This window comes from Lepeophtheirus salmonis, chromosome 8, assembly GCF_016086655.4.
Source record: "Lepeophtheirus salmonis chromosome 8, UVic_Lsal_1.4, whole genome shotgun sequence".
Lineage (NCBI taxonomy): Eukaryota > Metazoa > Arthropoda > Copepoda > Siphonostomatoida > Caligidae > Lepeophtheirus > Lepeophtheirus salmonis.
The window spans coordinates 11,513,331-11,531,635 of NC_052138.2; the positions used below are offsets into that span (position 1 = coordinate 11,513,331).

At 31.0% G+C, this 18,305-nt stretch overlaps 3 protein-coding genes across 5 annotated transcripts; all 3 read right to left on the bottom strand.

The window, feature by feature from the left end:
- Window positions 1-344: 344 nt before the first annotated feature.
- LOC121122397 (adenylate kinase isoenzyme 1) lies at window positions 345-1,290 on the bottom strand. Its single transcript, XM_040717373.2, has 2 exons — window positions 1,130-1,290; window positions 345-1,059 (listed from the first exon to the last, which is right to left on the bottom strand). The coding sequence occupies exons 1-2, from the start codon at window positions 1,200-1,202 to the stop codon at window positions 542-544; spliced, it is 591 nt and encodes a 196-aa protein (XP_040573307.1). The 5' UTR covers window positions 1,203-1,290; the 3' UTR covers window positions 345-541.
- Window positions 1,291-1,400: 110 nt separating this feature from the next.
- Window positions 1,401-3,587, bottom strand: LOC121123424 (histone-lysine N-methyltransferase SETD7). Of its 2 annotated transcripts, none has more exons than XM_071890757.1 (4): window positions 2,814-3,587; window positions 2,527-2,753; window positions 2,091-2,468; window positions 1,401-2,031 (listed from the first exon to the last, which is right to left on the bottom strand). In XM_071890757.1, the coding sequence occupies exons 1-4, from the start codon at window positions 3,151-3,153 to the stop codon at window positions 1,723-1,725; spliced, it is 1,254 nt and encodes a 417-aa protein (XP_071746858.1). In that variant the 5' UTR covers window positions 3,154-3,587; the 3' UTR covers window positions 1,401-1,722. The 2 variants fall into 2 exon arrangements, with proteins under 2 accessions (XP_071746858.1, XP_071746859.1); XM_071890758.1 differs by having other exon boundaries at window positions 1,892-2,031; window positions 2,084-2,468.
- Window positions 3,588-9,634: 6,047 nt separating this feature from the next.
- Window positions 9,635-16,237, bottom strand: Scgalpha (sarcoglycan alpha). 2 transcript variants are annotated; one of them, XM_040718360.2, is made up of 6 exons: window positions 15,990-16,237; window positions 14,832-15,149; window positions 12,485-13,037; window positions 11,291-11,539; window positions 10,765-10,899; window positions 9,635-10,118 (listed from the first exon to the last, which is right to left on the bottom strand). In XM_040718360.2, the coding sequence occupies exons 2-6, from the start codon at window positions 15,109-15,111 to the stop codon at window positions 9,827-9,829; spliced, it is 1,509 nt and encodes a 502-aa protein (XP_040574294.1). In that variant the 5' UTR covers window positions 15,112-15,149; window positions 15,990-16,237; the 3' UTR covers window positions 9,635-9,826. The 2 variants fall into 2 exon arrangements, with proteins under 2 accessions (XP_040574294.1, XP_040574292.1); XM_040718358.2 differs by having other exon boundaries at window positions 14,832-15,133; window positions 15,990-16,175.
- Window positions 16,238-18,305: the final 2,068 nt, after the last annotated feature.

Consider the following 18,305-nt stretch of genomic DNA (forward strand, 5'->3'; position numbering starts at 1 on the left):
CTATGATTAGTTATATTTTTGAACTGAATTCGCTCAAAAAAGCCATACTTTTTATTATATATGTATCTAATAATGTGATGATATTCAAATTTCTTCCCTTGTGCATTTTGCACAATCTGCGCAAAATTTTAATATTTTTGGTTGATTATTATATTGTTTTATAGTTTTATTATTTTGTTCCTAAAGATCGCATCCATATTTTTATTTTATTTTTATCCTTTAAAAAGATTTTTGTGTAAGATGTTGACGAACCAAACTCCTAGGTTTAGTGAGATTCATCATCTATTATTCATACTTGTGTATATAGTTATTCATGTTGTTACTAATTGAAAGTCATACATACATATATATAATTTATATATTATATATTTTTTTAGTTAAATTAGAATAAGTTGAGTTTTTGTACTACAAGAAAGATTTAAAGCTTTGTTGTGTATTTTTTTTTTTTTTTTTCTAAAAGTATTTTTATAATATAATATATTATTTTATAAAATAAATAGAGTTAGATATTTTATACAATATCATTGCAACTATTTTCATTTTATTTCAAATCCTTCATCAACTTCTCAATTTCAGCAGAGATCTCATCTGCTGTCGCCTCTCCGTCTAAAGTCTTCGTCTTGGCCTTATATGCCTCAAGAACAGGTCTTGTCAAGAAATTAAAGTTAGCAATTCTTTTTGTAATGGAATCTTCTGTGTCATCAAAGTTTCCGCGTTTCATGAGACGATCTCTCTGAATGGCATCTGTGACTTCAATGTCAATTATGAGACTAGGATGTCCAATTTGATTCTCAAAGGCCTTAGCTTGATCAATATCCAAAGGGAAACCATCCAGAACGTAGCCTTTAGCTCCTGCCTTTAACATTGCTTCTGCAATTATGTCAATGATAACTGGACTTGGAAGGACGTTTCCGTCATTCATAAGCTTGTAGATTTGTAGACCACGATTGGAACCAGAGAGGATTTCATGGCGAAGGAGTTCTCCGGATGCCATGTGTTTGAACCCAAAGTGGCGGGCAATGAAATCGCATTGTGTTCCTTTACCGGAACCAGGACCGCCTTTAAGAAGGATCATTTTGTAAATCCCTCCAACTCATTAATAATGGATATTAAGGATGATGTTCCTTACCCGTTACCCAAATGATGGGTATATTGTTTAAGGGAGCGTGATCAATGGTCTTTCTTTCTACCTTTGCGTCCATATTAATGTTTCACTAGTATTCGAGGAACTAAAGTCTCAAGTCTAGTGTGTCATTAGCTTTTATACGTACACAAAGGAAATTAGAAAGAAAAAAAATATTGTGTCACTCATCCGTGATGGCCTATAGGTGTATGTATCTATGTTCCTTGTTCTTAATTTTTTTTTTTTTTTTGAGACCAACAATATTTATTATCTTTTTTATAAATTGATAATTTTTTATACAAAATAAGTATTGGCATGAATTTTTATTTATAGATTTGTATATTATTTTCCCCATCCCTAAAAGTATTTTAGTTCGAACGCTATAGTGACACCCAAAAAAAAATATATTTATGACTCTCTCAAATACTTTCCTAATCGTTGATTTTCCTCGTTACTTTTGCCAAAAATCTACAACTTCCTTTGTTATTATTATTATTCATGAGGGTCAGAAATCAGTCTGTATTTTTTCTACATCTAAAATAATTACAAAATAATCCAACGATTCCTTATATCCATAAATTTCACTTCACGTCATTGGTCTATTCATGATAAGCTTGAGTCTTGAACCAATCTGGGCAATCCGACCTCATATAATTATAATTTGCAACAAGCTCTGTTCCTTTAGCTACAAACTTTGTGGTAACTAATGAGGGTATAAGTCCGAATCTTGGATGAAGAAACGTACTAAAATCACAGTTGCTCTTGAACGAATGATTCACTTTATGACCAAGGGAGGCTGAATAAGAGTACAGTGGAATTGCATCATGAGGGATGTCAAAGCGTAGATCTGACTCCTCAGCATCAAGAAATATCAGATAAGCAGCCTCTTCCCAAGTTTCTCCTTCATCCTTAAAAATAGTTGGGTTTTAAATAATTTAATATGTGAAATATGTCACTCACTAACAACCTTTTCATCCTCTGAAATTGTAACCCCAAAGTAAAAGGCCACAACAAATCCACTTTCGATGTCAATTTTGCTAAAGAGTCCCTCTCCTTTAATAGGATCCACATATCGAACCTCCACTAGATTGGACTCATATGGATCTGCTATTAGCGGATGAGTGCAGATATGGTCCTTGTAGTCAGAGTATTTTATAGGAGCTGTATAACTGAGTGAGAGTTTGGAATCAATGGTAAACTGAGCTTCAAACATCCCATTTTTCATTCTATATGCAATAAGTCGTCCTGATCTCCCATTCGTCATGACTCCTCGCCTAAAATACCCACCATAGCATGTTTTTAAATCCGGATATACATAGTAAATATCATACCCAGTAAACTCGTACTAAATAAATAAATCTTGTAAGGTGTAATAGATTTTAATTGGATAAGAACCAACGAACCTTCTCATTAGGTTTGCCGAATAAAAGTCCTCCCTTTTCTAAGAACTTCCATCCCTTGGAATGAACTAATCCATTCTTAAAATTACAAATTAAACACAACTCTAATCCCGTCCTGGGATTTATAGAATAACCCCGTACAAGTCCGTTTAATTTCGAACATTTAAATTGTCCAGCCAAGAATAAACCCTTGGCTTTGATATAACAGATCCCATTGCCCCAAATATTTCCTATGTGAGTAAATATTATTTGAATCGTTGAATACTTATAAGGATTTATATAGACACTACCTTGAATAACTTTACCAAAGTACACAGATGATTCGGTCATTATTTGCCCATATAGATGACATCCATCCATCTTATTCAAGGCACTCCTCCAATCAAACTTCGATATAAAGTTGGGCATTTCATACACTAAGGAATCCCTCCATTTATAGAAGGAAGAAGCAATTTTAAGAGTACTCCATGGGGAAATGTTTTCATCACACAAAGAGTCATCCTCCAGTTTTGAAAGATCCTCTGGAAGAGAAGTAGAGGTCTTGTTAAAGTTATTATGTTGATTGGAGTGTTGAAGAGACGTGCTTTTGAGGACGTCATACCAGGATGACATAGGATTATTTTGACTCATGTTCCTTCTTGAGAAAGTTAAAAATTTTAAGCTACAGAATATATTTATAACGAGAGGAAAATTCAAAAAATTATAAATATATTATAATTAGAACGTCAGTAAAAGTCTTATGCACTTTATTTCTTCTCTATGAGAAAAACAAAACAACATCTTTGAAATAAATACATTTACATTCTAATTTACTTTCTTGCATAATTAAGACATTTACTTCATGTTCAATAGATAAATTATCAATGTTCCTAATTTAGCCGAAAAAAATTAGATGATATTTTTCCGGGTTGTCATTTAAATTAAAAATATCGAATCCTTGACTTTCAAAACGAAAAGGCAAACTGATGGTAGCATATGTTGCTTTGTCATGATAACTGATTATTTATCTTTCTGCAACCCTTTGAATTTAGAAATACGTAAAGTCAGAAAGAGTTCTCTGAAGGAAACACACGAAGAAAGAATACATTACACTATTGTTTATCTCAAAAAGAGGGTCATGAATAGGCTATGGCCAAGAAATTTTTAGAAACCCTGATTAGTCATGAAGTATTATTATTCCCACATGAGTGGAATATAAATGGAGTGATTGGGGGGGGATTACTCCATTAATTCAAGAGGGAAGTGAAGAAAAACAAGCTGAGCTGCATGCGGGATTATTCCAAATGTCTAGAATTCAATGGGGTTGTCCAAAGCATTAGAACAAAGTGAAAAAATACACCTGTTGGCCTTAAGAGATCTTCTTGGCTACCTTCACTCCCCCCCACCACCAAATGGCACTTTTAAAACAACACAGAAGACGTTAATTTATAATTTTCTCTGTTAATGTATGCAATTTTTTGACAGCGCCCTCAAGTAAAATTTAGTCATCATTATATACATTCTGGTGATTTATAGCTTTGGGAATGACCAGAGGCAAAGCAACTTAAGAAGATGAGACTCAGCCATGAAATAAATGAATAACAATACCCGTATCGTTATTATGGAAAAGCGGAGAATGAATAGGAACTATTTATGGAGAAACGAACTGAAGTCGGAATATTTTGTAATACAAATGTCCGAATATATCTAATGCTCTCGTAACTTAAAAAGAGTATGATCTACACATTTATTAAATTACATAGGGGTAAGAAAATTGCCAGTGTCGTCACTGGTCCCTTTTTTTATGAAGCCATCCCCGTGGCCATTTTTTTTAAATCATGTGATATTTAATATATTATTTAAATGTCCGTTTTTGTTGTTATCACACATGGAATCCAAAATGGTTGAACAGATTAGTCAGAAATTTACCATGTGGAAGTATAAAATAACTAAGCATATTCCTATGATATTTTTTGGGGCCTACAAGATCATTCAGTTATTTTTTACTGAAAGATAACCTCATTTTCTTTATTTCTTTCTATATCTCTCTTCTTTTCTCTGTATCTTCCTTCTTCTGTTCCCCCTCTATTTCTTCCTACAAACTTATCTTAGTCCCTTTTCTTCTACCTTCATTCTTTGTTTCTATTCCTCTTTATTCAGTACTGCACCCTCTGCTATTATAAATATATTTAAAGTAAACCTATTTATATAAGTAATTATATAAGAGTGTTGATAGTTTTTAGGGCTAAGACCCCCCCCCAAAAAAAAAAAAGGAAAATTAGTAACGCCCCTATACATATCTATAAAATAAAGTGACGAAATGAACAAGCTGGATTGAGGAGCTTCCTTAGTCTACAAGAAAACTTTTTCCCCTGCATGATGCCACCTTTGAGATTACCACAGATTACGTAACTTTATTATTTTTCCTCGTACTCTATGCAATTTTTTTATTCCTTGTCCAGAATTCACCTTATTTAATTAATTTAAAAAATCAATTAGTAGAGGTTGCAGAATTAGTTGTAGAATAATTAATGTTATCCTCACCTCTCCTAGCGATCAAAAATGTTTTCTCCTTATCTACTAAATATTTGAAAAAGTGGATGATGCGGGCATCATTTCACCCCTTGGGATGAGCATGATTGTTTTGGTTGTTTCTTCGAAACATAGCACCTGATAAATTGTCCACAATACTAGAAGAGATCCAGTATATTCCCCCTATGGCTTCTGGCAAAGGAAGAGTTTTTAAAGAAATGTTATATAATTTTTGGAGATACAGGAGTAATGCTAATAAAATTATACTGCAGAGTGAGCATTTTATATCTGGAAAAAGTTTAGACTTTGGAAATATCTTGGCAACCATGAGATCTATGTTTATGAAAGTAGCTCATCTGATTCAACTGACAAAACTTTATAAGAAGAAATACACAATCCTTGAGATGTTTTCTGAGTACGAATGCTGTGGAGCTATTATTGTGTACTTCCATTCTGGGGCATGCCCAAGGATGCAAATAACTCCATAGATAGTTATACTAGTCAACTTAAATTGATGTTAACAGATCTGTTGTCATGCTACAATTTTGAAATGGGCCAGTTTACCCAACTTGGGTGATTAGAACTGGATTTATTACAACATTTTTATGGCTTTTGTGAATTGCTGAATTAATTTTGCAATTTTTTAATGTACATTACCTTTAAATTTCCCGGATTTAAGATTCCCACCCTGTATAATAATCCATGTATCGACTATGTAATTGGTATGTACCTTATTTATATATTTATATTGATATCAATGAACGACAAATAAAAACGACTGGATTGAATCAATTGATTTATCTTACTGATTGTTAAATGAAATATTTTTTAATTTATAAGCACCTAACTTTAGACGCCTGGAAGTCTACTTTTATCATGCCCATTTTTAGCACTATTTTTTATTTTATTAACTTGATTGCAAATATGAATGTTTGGTTAGTTTGTTTATTTGAATAGATTAGGTGGTTAAATATTTTTTTTATTTATGTTCACTAATACTTCATTTCTTTAGAAGTATAAAGTGATAAATTCCTTCAGTTATATATACCCACAAACTTGCCAGAAAATGAGCAATCCATGTTATAAAATAGGTCATTTTAACGTGTTAATACTAAAAGAGTAAAATACTATTAAAAAATTGCAATGTAAAAAAAAAGTTGTAAATTCCACTCCTCTAAAAAATGTATTATCTACTAGGATTCATGGAGATAATAAAGAAATAAATCATTCGGGATTTAAAAAAAGTACAGAAAATATAGACAAATTTGGCCGAATGTCAATAAAAGTGAATCATTGTTTATCAAAGGTTGAGTGATTGTAAATTATCCAAGTTCCGTATTTTTACAAATCCGTAGTTTAAAACCTTAATATTTTATAATATGGAAATAATAATAAGTTATTATTCTATTAATTAAATATAATTCTTCGATTTGTTTCTACTCAACGAGCCTTTTGATTATTTGAGGATTCGTGTAAGGGCATTATATCATTTCAAAATAGATAAACATATTTAATACCTGTATACTTAAAGCTTAATAAAAGTGAGCGATATTATAATTTCATCAAAAGATGGATTTTTTATCTTAATTTTGGTTTAGATTGATTATGGAAGATAAAAGAGGGTTATATGGAGAAAAATATCTGCTTCATGAAAACAGTTTAGTTTATTTGTTGACTACACTATGTACATTAAAATGGACAAAAGATAAAGATGTAAATAGATTATAAAACTTTGGGACTGTCGCTGTATTGCTGTTAGAGCACATTTGGTGTTTTATTGATATGGTGAGTATGCCATGTCTGGAATTTTATGATTTTTTTAACAATGTAGAGCCATAAGAACTCTATAATATAGTTTATAGTGAAAAAAAATAATAATTTCCGATGTAGCTAGAACAAAAAGTGTTATGAATAATTTGGAATTTTGTTAAACAAACTTTACTTTCAAATATATCCACCTTTAATAACTTATTAATGTATTATGGTTCTGGGACAATTTCAATGCATATATTTTGTATTTAGATCAGTAACTTTGGGTATTTAAACAAAAACATAACCAGTGATGCAATTCAGGGGCATTTTGGCTGTGCTAAAAAACACAGAAAGTAACGTGGTAACCCTCACATTTTCAAGATTGTTTTATAATAGAGCATCCTAGCTGTCATGACTTTTCTTTGGATTAGCTACAAGCAGCTATGCCAAGAGGGAGAAGGAAATAAAGAAGGATATATTAAGGCAAGACTGACTCCTATGTCGATCTTCAAATCCACTCTAAGTCTAACAAGGACTAACAATTATGAGGAACTCCTCAATAAATTCTAAAGGTTACTATTTTATGTGCAAATACAAATGTTAGATACGGTTTTGTATGTAGTAGAAAAGGAAGTTAACTTCTATGGAGCTCAATAATAATGAGTACAGCTCAGGAAAAGAACATTCGCTCTTCAGTTTACCAACTTCAAAAAAACGAGCAAACTACAAAATGCACCCAATTTTCATCACTAAACATAACAATATGAAATTTAATGTGTTTACTCATATTATTTTTTTTTGAAATTTTTAGAAATGTATGGTTAATAAATAATTCACACGTAGAAAATTGGCTATGCTTGAAAATAAATTTCCTTTACAATATTCAAAAGATCTACCTGCTTTTGTTAAAATCATAATTTGACTGTAAAATCAATATTACCAACATTGAGCCCGTTTATGAACAATTAATATTTTTCTTTATGAAGTAAAATGTTAACTCCGTGGTATTTTTGAGGCAGTTATTAAGGGCCATGGATATTATATTGAAAATTAATATGCTATTGAATAAAGCCAAAAAATGTGTCACAATATATTTGTTCAGGATGTGGATTAGATCAAAGTTGGTTCCAATTGTAGTGCACGACCATTTACATTCAAGGTAACGACGTGATCCTAGACGGCGTTATTGATATGCGTTTATTTTGATGGAAGTGCCAAAAATTGTCTCTTTTTACTAAAGTCTAAATGCAGTCAATTGAAACTTTAACAGCACTTATCTTACCAATATCAAAAAATTAGAGAAGTTTTGCATTATATGACCTAAATTTCCATTTTTCTCCGTATTGCACTTCTCAAAGAGTAAACAATTAATGAAAAATGAATTTCACAATTTCAAAAATTATATTGGGAGTGTGGTACCTTTGAAACCGGTGGTATTTCTATATCCTATTTCAACTCTTACATGTTAATAGTTGTATTTATATAAATTTATGAAGAAAAAACGATCGTCACTATTTTACTTCATAAAGAAATATTTGAATCTCCCATAAACGGTGCCAGAGTTGGTTTCAATTATTTTATCTGAACCAACTGCACCAATTTGGCAATCTTGACTGACGGGAAATTAGATGGTACCAATTAAAGCACACTCGCATATTTTTTTTCTGGAGTTATTTGAGATCAAAAATTTTAAAATTTCAAATTAGCTAAAGATGACGGATCGTGTTTCTCCATCTTGGCAACCGACAAAAATGAAAACAACGGGAAATTTATTTCATTAGATACCTAACCTCTTGCATGAGCAGGTAAACACCGGCTGTGATGCACTCATACGTGATCTGGATGAGATCAAGGTTTGTTACAATGAATAAATGACCGGGTATATTACAACCTTTCCTTCAAAAAGAAACATAAAAAGTTATCATATCATCTCTGCCTTCTCTTTGATGGTTCCAGACTCCAATTGATCTGAATGGAAATAGTGAGCTGATGTTATAAAACATTTTGATGTCGGTAAAATATTTAGACTCTTTCAAGTGGATTGTAAGATCTTACAAAGCTTTTAAAAAGAAATAGTCTTAATATGGAGACTGTTGGAACTTTTAATGATAAATTGCTTCTTATATTTTATTCTCATTTGCTCTTGTTTCGGGTTTTTTTATATGCCTATATCTGTGTTCTGAACTCTGCATGGTGAAAGATTTTATTTACTTGTTTTTGATATGTTATATTTGTATAATGTTATTAGGAGAGTGACTAAAATTTTTATTTATTTATTTTATTTTTTTACGTGATCTTTATTCCTTCATTTATTTCTTATGTATTTTGTACTCATAAAATGAAACCTCAAAATAGGCCCAAAATCATTTAGAAGTTGGCCAATTAATCAAGTAATAAAGTTATTATAATTTAAAAATGGTTGATAATTGTTCCATCTCTTAGCAAGAGCTAATTCGAATTCAACCAATCAATGTTCAGAACACTGATAAGGGGGGAGGCTCCAAAAAAATCCACAGTTGATGACAAAAGATAATGGCAATGAATTATCTAAGAATTCATTGATAATGTATATTTTTATGTAATAATGAGGAATATGCATAATTTTATTTTCTTCTTACATTTTTTTTGACGGAATGTTTAAAGTATTTATTGTTATATTACTCTGATACATAGTTGAAAAATTCTTTGAAATCAAAGATGATTTTTTTGTCCTCCTTACTTTTCACACAAAAAGAGTCCTTCAACAAATAATAGTATTAATAAAACATAAAGAATTAAGTTTCACGTTTTTTTAGATGCTCTTGAACAAAAAAAAATATATAAAAAATTGAAGACATTATAAAAAGACTTACATTTATAACTTTTTATTATGAAGAAATAGAATAATAAGAAGGTATGATAAACAAACAAAATGAAAAATAAAAGACGAATGAAGTGGTCTATTTTGAAGATGGATCTATGTACAGATTTCTTATCTATTTTCACTAAGAAATTTGAAAGTTTTTAAAACCATACATAATCTCCTTCTGCCTTTTCTCTCTTAAACTAAATAACTCTTGGATTCATTCATTTGATTAGATTCGTAAAAGTAGGGCGGAGGATAGGGTCTTTCCTCCTTGAAGATATCCGGCTCACAGCTGGAACCCGTTTTGACATATTCATCATCTGTATAATAGTCCTCAAGAGTTCCACAAGGAGATTCATGGCATTCATTATCTATCTGTTTACGTAGAGCGCATCGACGGAGAGAGTCCGTTTGGCGTTGAATGCTAGAGGCACGACGAGATCGGGGATTGTGAAGCTCTGTACCGGGCTCTTCTTGATAATTTATGCTAAAAAGAGAAATTTTATTTAATATGTAGTAGTTATAAACATTATTTCAGTGTATGACAAATTTAGTGTTGTCCCAGAGCCAGGTTTAGAGGGAGAAGGCCCTGTGCTTTAATGTAAGAATAAGTGGGTAATTAATGTACAAGGTACATAAGGGTAGAGATTGTTGTAAAACTTTTAAAAGATTTGTCAACATTTTTTGCAAAAACACTTGTCAATAACGGAAAATAATATAATTTATTGTTTTACTATGTAATTTATTAAAAAAAACTTCTAAATTTTTTAAAAACATCCTGTCAAAAATGTCAACTAATATAATTTTGCTCAAAGTGTGTCAAATTTTTAGAAAAAAATATTCCCTTAAAAGATGTATAAGTTTTGAGCTAGTCAAAATCACACCCACTCCCCCCAATTTATTTATATGTTGTCAATGATTGCAAAAAGATCCGATTTTGGAATGAAAATTGTTCTTCATTAATGATTCTCAAAAAACATCATATTTGTTAATAAAAGATGTTTTTTTTTTATGAATATGAAAAAAATAATTTTTAGAACAGTATATATGATCGATTTTATTATTTCTTTTTCATTAAGGGACTGTAGCCCTAAAATAGGACCGACACAACACTAATTAACTATGAACCATACTTATTTTGTAACTTATTCTCGGAATTCTCTTCGGAATAGCATCGAAAGCAGTCGGTGAGAACAAGGTAAAAGCTCTCGATAAAGCCCTCGGATGAGTCAATGATTGGGTCATCTTCATGGCTGGAATTGGAGGTTCTGAAATGGATTGGAATGTAGTTTTAAAAGCATTTAAGAGGACTAAAGTTTCCACTTCACAGATATTCGGCATTTTAGTAGAAATTGCTGGAATCCCGCTAAGCATAAGAAACCGTCGGAACGAATATCCTAAAATATAGACGACATATTTTCTGACAGATATAAATCAAGTGCTCTTTGTCTGCTGACAACGTTTGATTATTCAAAATATGAGAGAGGGGTGATTAATAAAAGCAATATATTTTTTAATATACGTTCGCCGGTATTCTAACAATTTCCACATCTACTATTAATTTCTTTTTTGTTTTTGATGGAAAGAGAGAAAATAATATTTTATAATGCCGCTTTAGTGGTGATATTTGTAAAAAAAAAAATCTAAAATTATGCTTACATGTTGAAACAAAGAATGATTCCAATCAGTGTGATCATTCCAAGAAATGACAAAGCTGTTCCGAATAATACTGTCAAGTAAACGGACGGTAGATCCCTTTCACTCATATCAGATCTTGAGGGGACGATAAAATTTGATTTTTGAAGGAAATTCTCCTCCAATTCTTCCATTTCTCTTTCAAAGATATCAATTTCAACAACATGATCAAAGTCTTGCATAACACCAACAGTTTTGTACACTGAGCTGCCCCTTAAATTATTAGGTACAATTCATAAATAGATGTTAAACTGATCAGTTTTAGGAGTTATCTGTTATTTTTGTATAAAAGGGTTTGTCGGAGTTTATTGATGGAAAATGATACTGTTAAAGTTACAAGCTTATAAATCAATTTTTTAGACTTTCAATTCATTTAAAATTTAGAGCTTTTAATCGAAATTGGCTAATTTTAAAGGGCTTTAGATCTTGAAATGTTGACTGTATTAGAATTGTAGCTTTCATTTTTTTATGCAACATATCCACTATCAATTTACTCTGATTGAGGACGAAATATGTATTCCTATGAGACAAAATTGCCTATATCAGGAATTGTCTCGAGCAAGATTTACAAATTTGTTCATTTCTCCTTTGCTTGTTGACTGATGATCAAAATTTAGAATATGAAAAGTTTAATAGAAATACAAGGTTAGACCGTCATGTAATTGGGGATTCTAGAATTTTCAATTTGACATACCGTACCGACTGCTGGGAAAGACAGACAGATTTTGACGTCATAGAGTATAATAACGGTATATTAACAACATATAGTACTATAAATTATATGATAAATATAATTAGTATTTGACGTCACTATTAAAAGCGTGGTGGAAGTCAAACATCGGCTGGTAAGGCGTAATGGTATAGCCTTAAATTTCTATTAATCTCCAAATAAGGTAAAAGTTGTAATTCAAACTGGATAATTTTTATTTCATAAAAATAGTGAATAAAACAAACAAGTCCGTCCTTAGGGTTTTTCTTTGGTGGTGTTAAAAGGTTATACTATTTGTGTTGAAAAAAGTTTAAGCCCAAATGCCCCCTTTGCCCCCAAATCCCTTCTCTGGCGATAGCACTGAAGCCAAACACGTTTATCCCAAAATTGTTCAATAACAGATCACCCCAAAGATTTATATTTATACCTATCAAAAAATATAAACCTACTTGGAGCTCTCATTTAAACTCATGAGTCTAAAGGCACACCAATCCAGAGAGAATCCCTCGAATCGAAAATGTCGTTCCACAGAGGTACGATAAAAATCTCTTTCCGGACAAATGCGAAACTTCTTTCTAAGTGGCCCAGTTTCACGATCAAGTTTCAATAACTTGTCTGAAAAGTTTGCATTTGATCCTAATTTGAGAATAATTCCATTTTTATCCGAGGGATTTAGGGGCTTGCGGAACCCCTTGTTCAGGGAAGATGAAATATCCACTAAATGCAAATCATTATTTGATTCAGGCCAGAGAAGTTTTTTAAAAATGGATTTTAGACTTCGTAAACGATGGCTAGAAAAGATGTCTTCATCGTTTAAATTGTCGATTTTTAGATGTACAACGTTTTTGAAACCATCTGGATGGTGAGTTGTACTGAAGAGTTTAGAATCGGTTATGTTGAGAATAAGGCGCATGATACCGAGGGAGTAGGTAGAAAGGTCCGTTGCAACAATTTCAATGTTGAAAAGAGATTTGTTGAGTGGAGGAACTCCATAGATAAAGCCTGTAATTAATTATGAAAATGTAATCAATTAAATATTATCACTAACAATTATATTTTCAATATTCAATTAAAATATTTAAAGATGCAAATTCCATTTAATAATGCTAAATTCCCTGTAAAGTAATGGAAGTTATAACTTTCATTTTTAATTTAATTTTTTTTGGATTTAAGAATTTTTTTTTCAAAAAAATTCAAAAAATCTGCCCAAAAATATAATCGTACTCACTTCCCTGCGTTAATGTTTACTGAACCCCATTCCAGAGCTGCGGCATCAGGATGAAAGAACTACATACGGCTCTGGAACTACGGTTTTCTGATCACTGTTCTAGTACAATCAAAAACTTGCTGGGTTACTGCAAAAGTACAGTTTACGATCTCTACACCGCTGTAAGAAGGGTGGAAGGGATATTAGGATAATCCACAATCCAAGAACTCTATCGGTATCTTGGTTAAAAACTGCGATTAAATCCAATCCATTGTTCCTAAAGCCATTTATTTGTACTTAAAAATAAAGTTCTACAAACGTCACATCTTTATAAATAAATAAAAAGTTACAAGGGTCACAAAGGTAAAACATTGCTCTAAAAATGAAGTTCAATGGAGAAAAAGTAATATTCTTCAGCGATGAGATGAACTGAATCCTTAATAGGAGTTCAAAAATGATCACTGAGTAGCTGAAGTTGGAGGGGATGGCTCTCACATGTACAAAATAAAGTGTTCAGCCTTCATCATGACTCGGGGTGGTCTTGGGAGCAGCGATATTGTTATTGGGCTGCCAATTTTGCCATGGACTATAAGTATTTTTAAACTTGTATCGAGTAAAGGATTCCTGCTCATGGTGATCAAATTAAATAAATATATAATTTTGGATAGATCGTTAATTATAATTTTGAGTAATCTTTTCTCTAAATGTTGCTTTAAATACGTGTTTAAAATTATCCAGATTGATCTAATCGAACCAGTGTAAACTGTCTAACTCAGTGGCTGAAAAGTCGTGGCCTTAACAAAGAAAAAAACCTTTTTTCCCAATAAATAAGAAATACCGTGCGTCAAACGTAGGGACGTGAAGTGAAGCGAAAAATATATTGACCGAAATATATTCTAAACTTATTCCAAAAATTATGATCGATAAAATCATCACAAAATCAAATGATAATTTATGTAATATAATATTAAAGTTTATTATTAGGTAACAAATAGTTAAGTTTGAATAAGGACCACGATTATAGGGTGTAAACGTATGACGTGTGGGCAAACTTGTGCAAGGTATCCTATTGGCTTATAATATTTGGAGTATAGAAAATCCCAAATCACTACCGAAGGGTAAATTTATGTTAAAGATTGGTTTTGTATTGGCACAATACATATATAACTTAAGAAGTTATAATTTGATGATGCTCTTTTAACAATTTGAATTCACTTCACTTTTTATATAATGGTTTAATATCTTAGTAAAACGTTGTTTTTCAATTGAGGGAAAAAATTAAGATATTTATAAAAGGATTATTAACGTAAATCCTATATTGAAGCACAGGATTTGTAAACAAATTATCTCAGCTTTAATTGTTGAAAATCCCCCACTTTAAAAAATATTTATTTACTTACAATATATATATATCTATATTAAGTAACAACAGCAAACAATACTACAACAAAAAAGAGATCAATTAAAAGATAATTATGATATAAGAAACGACCTCAAAGGGTTGTTTGATTCTACTACTCATAAGTATCAATCAACCACTTTACACAACATTTACCAAGATAAAGTATATATATCAAAAAAACACTCACCCAGATTTTGTTTCTCACTATACGTATAGTGAATCCAGTTGGGAAGATCTGGTTTACCCTGAAGAGAAGGCTCATACTCAATCCGTGAATTCGAAGAAGACGAACTATCTGAATTTCCATTCTCCACAACTAACTCATTATCTCTCCAATCAAACATCCGAGGGGAAAAGGCGAAGCGGAACACCTTTTGCGCGGGTAGGAGAACTTCCAGGGGCTCAGAGGTGGAGAAGTGAAGAATAAGAGTGGAGATGAAATGGAGTGTTGGAAAAATAGACTTCATCCTTTTGTCTGGCAGTGAAAGTCTGTACGAAAAGGAATCTCAGAATATTTAAGTAAATTATAGATTTGTTAAATACATTTTCATAGTTAAGTATATATTCTGGAAATTAAAAGTCCAGCGGTAAGCAAACATTACACTCCGTCGTCCAGAGCAAAATTGAATACTTTCAGTCACAACAAAATACATACATTTTCGTCTGTCAACACAACATCAAGCCAGAATATTTTTTTCTCTAATTGAGGCTACAGTACATTTGTACTTTTCAACGAAATAATAAACATGGTCAATTTTTATCAGCAAATATATATTTTATATTATCTTCAGAACAAAATGGATCATTAATCAAATGAAGATTCTAAATTATAGTGAAAATTATTGGATATTTCAAATCCTCCATAAATTGGAATACAATGCTTATGTCTTTGAAATATTGAGCTGTATGTGGGATATATGATATGCAAAAATGGATATCTTAGGCATTTTCATTTACTTGATTTTTGTTCAAAATTGTTTTTGAGTTAACTCGCCACATATTAAAATATATAAAATGTCAAAAAAATGCAACAGTAATCTCAGTATTGGAAGTAGATATTAATCTCTATTAAGATTCTGAAATTGATTAGTTGAGATAGACAGATTCAGAACCATTACTTTAAAATATTATTTTTGACACAATCAAGAAAGGTTCTTAACGGCACATTAGCAGAAACAAACATTCTGAATCAAGTTTTTTCTAATATAATACTTATTTATGTAGGAATTTGAACATTTGACATTTCCAAGAAAATCTATCCGACATTTGATACAAAAAAAATGTAAGATATAAAATTTTGTCAGAAAGTTATTTTATTTCAAAATTGATATAAATAAATACTTACCAACAAAGTCTTCCTGCTGATGATTCAATATTGATCTACATTCATTAGGCAATAATATTTTGTTTTAATAGATTTTTTCTTATTTCTTTTTCCAACAGATAGTCAATGTTTATAAAACGTTTTCCCCATTTAAAAAATGCTTTGCCCGACTTTTATACATATATAAAATAAGGAAATCATCAGAAACATTCACGCTAATTCTTCAATATAACTTTCTTCTTCAACGACGGGCGTGTTCAAAAATACTGACGGCTTTCTAAACAACCCTTACCGTAAGATGTTTATATTGTAAAATAATAATGAAAAAAACTTTGGCACATAAATTAAAAAATGTATTTAAAAATATAGTTAAAAGTGAAGGTAATAGTTATACAACAAATGGGCCGATTACTTTACGTAAATTTTTGCGTAAATGAGGCCCAAAGAAAAAATAAAATTATTTATCCAATAATGTAATCAAAGATTCTAGTATATGAAATATTTATTTCATAATTTTGAATTTTACATTTTCTTGCCTATTGTAAGCTATTTTCAAATAAAATTATTTAATTTGAGTATTGGGTACTTGAGCTTAAAATAAAACTCAACTTTTCCAAATCCGAATATTTTATCCAAATGACTCGAGGTCGCCTAAAATATATATACATATATATTTTTTTTCAAAAGTCGATTCTATTTGAACTTGGCACATTTTTGAAACTTTAAAACGTTAAACATTGTAGTGGTAAAAATCAAATTTATCAATCAAAAGGGTAGTAAACGGCTTAAGTGAAAGTTATCAAAAACTCAGACTCGACGGAATACGAGAATCACTATATTATCTAAACACAAACTTGTCTAGATGCGAAACTTAAATATTCTGATTCGATCGACTTTGAAAATTTTGACTCGATTCTCACACTATAAATTATTCAACCTTAATCAAATGAGATTTTGACAACTTTAACTGTGATTCCAGCTTTGATATCCAATATCTATATAAAAGATTGAGTTAAAACGTACAAGGAAACATTTATTCAACTGTGCTTCAGAAGAATGTAATCCTTAACTGACTTATATATTTGTGATCTGTAGTATTCTAATGACTAGAGATGCAAATTCTAAGTGTGTTTTTTTGTTAGCAACCTGAACACTGTTTTTTTTTATTTCCTAACACAGCTATCATTATTCTTTAATGCTTCAAAAGAGAACATCTGAGTATGAAGTAATCATGGGTACGTGTGATAACGAAAGGTGGATATATTTTATGATCATTGATCACACGCACTGGGTTTGTTGGGAAGTTATTAGCATTTTCGTTTTATATAATTGAGGATCGATATCAGAGTATTTCCAATTTTTCTCTTTTCACCTAGAAATGTCAGAAAGCTCGTATCGCTTTTATTTTCTTCCTCCCTCAGCATCTTGTGGCTATGGGCTCGAAAGTTATTTTATACGGAACTAAAAAAAGACTTCATCCCTTCTTATGGACCCTATATTATAACTACGGACTTGAAATAAGCTCAAAAGTAATTTGAGGACTCAATAAAAATATTCAATGATTCGAAGTGGACTCATGTAAATATCTAAGGACTTGGACTCGCAGTATGAGGACACTTTCCATCTCTGGTATTTGATGTGATATTCAAGAGCCTGCAATTCCTATTAACCAATTTTTAGATTTTTTTAATGTTCCTTTAATCGGTCAGATGAAGGTTGCACTGACTAAGTATAAGTAAACATTATATTTAGTCATGTAAACATTATGAATGTTTTTAAGATGGCCCATTTTTTTTTCTTTTTTTTTTTTTTGAATTGATATTCTGAAGAATGAATTTTCATTTTCCTTAGTAGTAAATAGATTCAATTATATTCAAACCCTGATTAAACATTCGTGTGCTCTTATAAAATGAAGATTTGTTACGGAGTTATAATTGTAAGTCCTTGTTAGTCTCAGAGTAGAATTGGGGATCAATATCGGAGTAATTCTTGCATATGTCATTGTTTATTTCTTTCCCCCCCCTCTTTCCTAGTCACAGCTGATTGTATCTGGTTTCTTTCAAACATTCATCAAATTGTTAGGGTTACCATGTCGATTTTCGGTTTCTTTTTTTTTTTACAAGTCCATTATACATAGGAAATTCATCACTATTACATGTATTCCATCTTACCTAAGAATCTTCTTTGAAGTCTATATAAACAAAGTAGTGATGGAACGATTCTAAAAGAAACCCTAATGCCGATTCCGATTATTTAATATTTGAAATAATAGTTAAAAAATACCCTTTTTGCTATATGTAAATTTCTAAAAATTACAATTGATAAAATTAATCGCTT

Bases quoted from the DNA above. Each gene is read 5' to 3' on its own strand.
- LOC121122397 (XM_040717373.2), bottom strand. From the start codon at position 1,202: ATGGACGCAAAGGTAGAAAGAAAGACCATTGATCACGCTCCCTTAAAC. The intron at 1,060-1,129 runs GTAAGGAACATC...TCCTTCTTAAAG, and splicing joins ACCCATCATTTGGGTAACGG to GCGGTCCTGGTTCCGGTAAA.
- LOC121123424 (XM_071890757.1), bottom strand. From the start codon at position 3,153: ATGAGTCAAAATAATCCTATGTCATCCTGGTATGACGTCCTCAAAAGC. The intron at 2,754-2,813 runs GTAGTGTCTATA...TTACTCACATAG, and splicing joins CTTTGGTAAAGTTATTCAAG to GAAATATTTGGGGCAATGGG. The intron at 2,032-2,090 runs GTTGTTAGTGAG...ACTATTTTTAAG, and splicing joins CAATTTCAGAGGATGAAAAG to GATGAAGGAGAAACTTGGGA.
- Scgalpha (XM_040718360.2), bottom strand. From the start codon at position 15,111: ATGAAGTCTATTTTTCCAACACTCCATTTCATCTCCACTCTTATTCTT. The intron at 13,038-14,831 runs GTGAGTGTTTTT...AATTAATTACAG, and splicing joins TAGTGAGAAACAAAATCTGG to GCTTTATCTATGGAGTTCCT. The intron at 11,540-12,484 runs GTAGGTTTATAT...TAATAATTTAAG, and splicing joins AGTTTAAATGAGAGCTCCAA to GGGCAGCTCAGTGTACAAAA.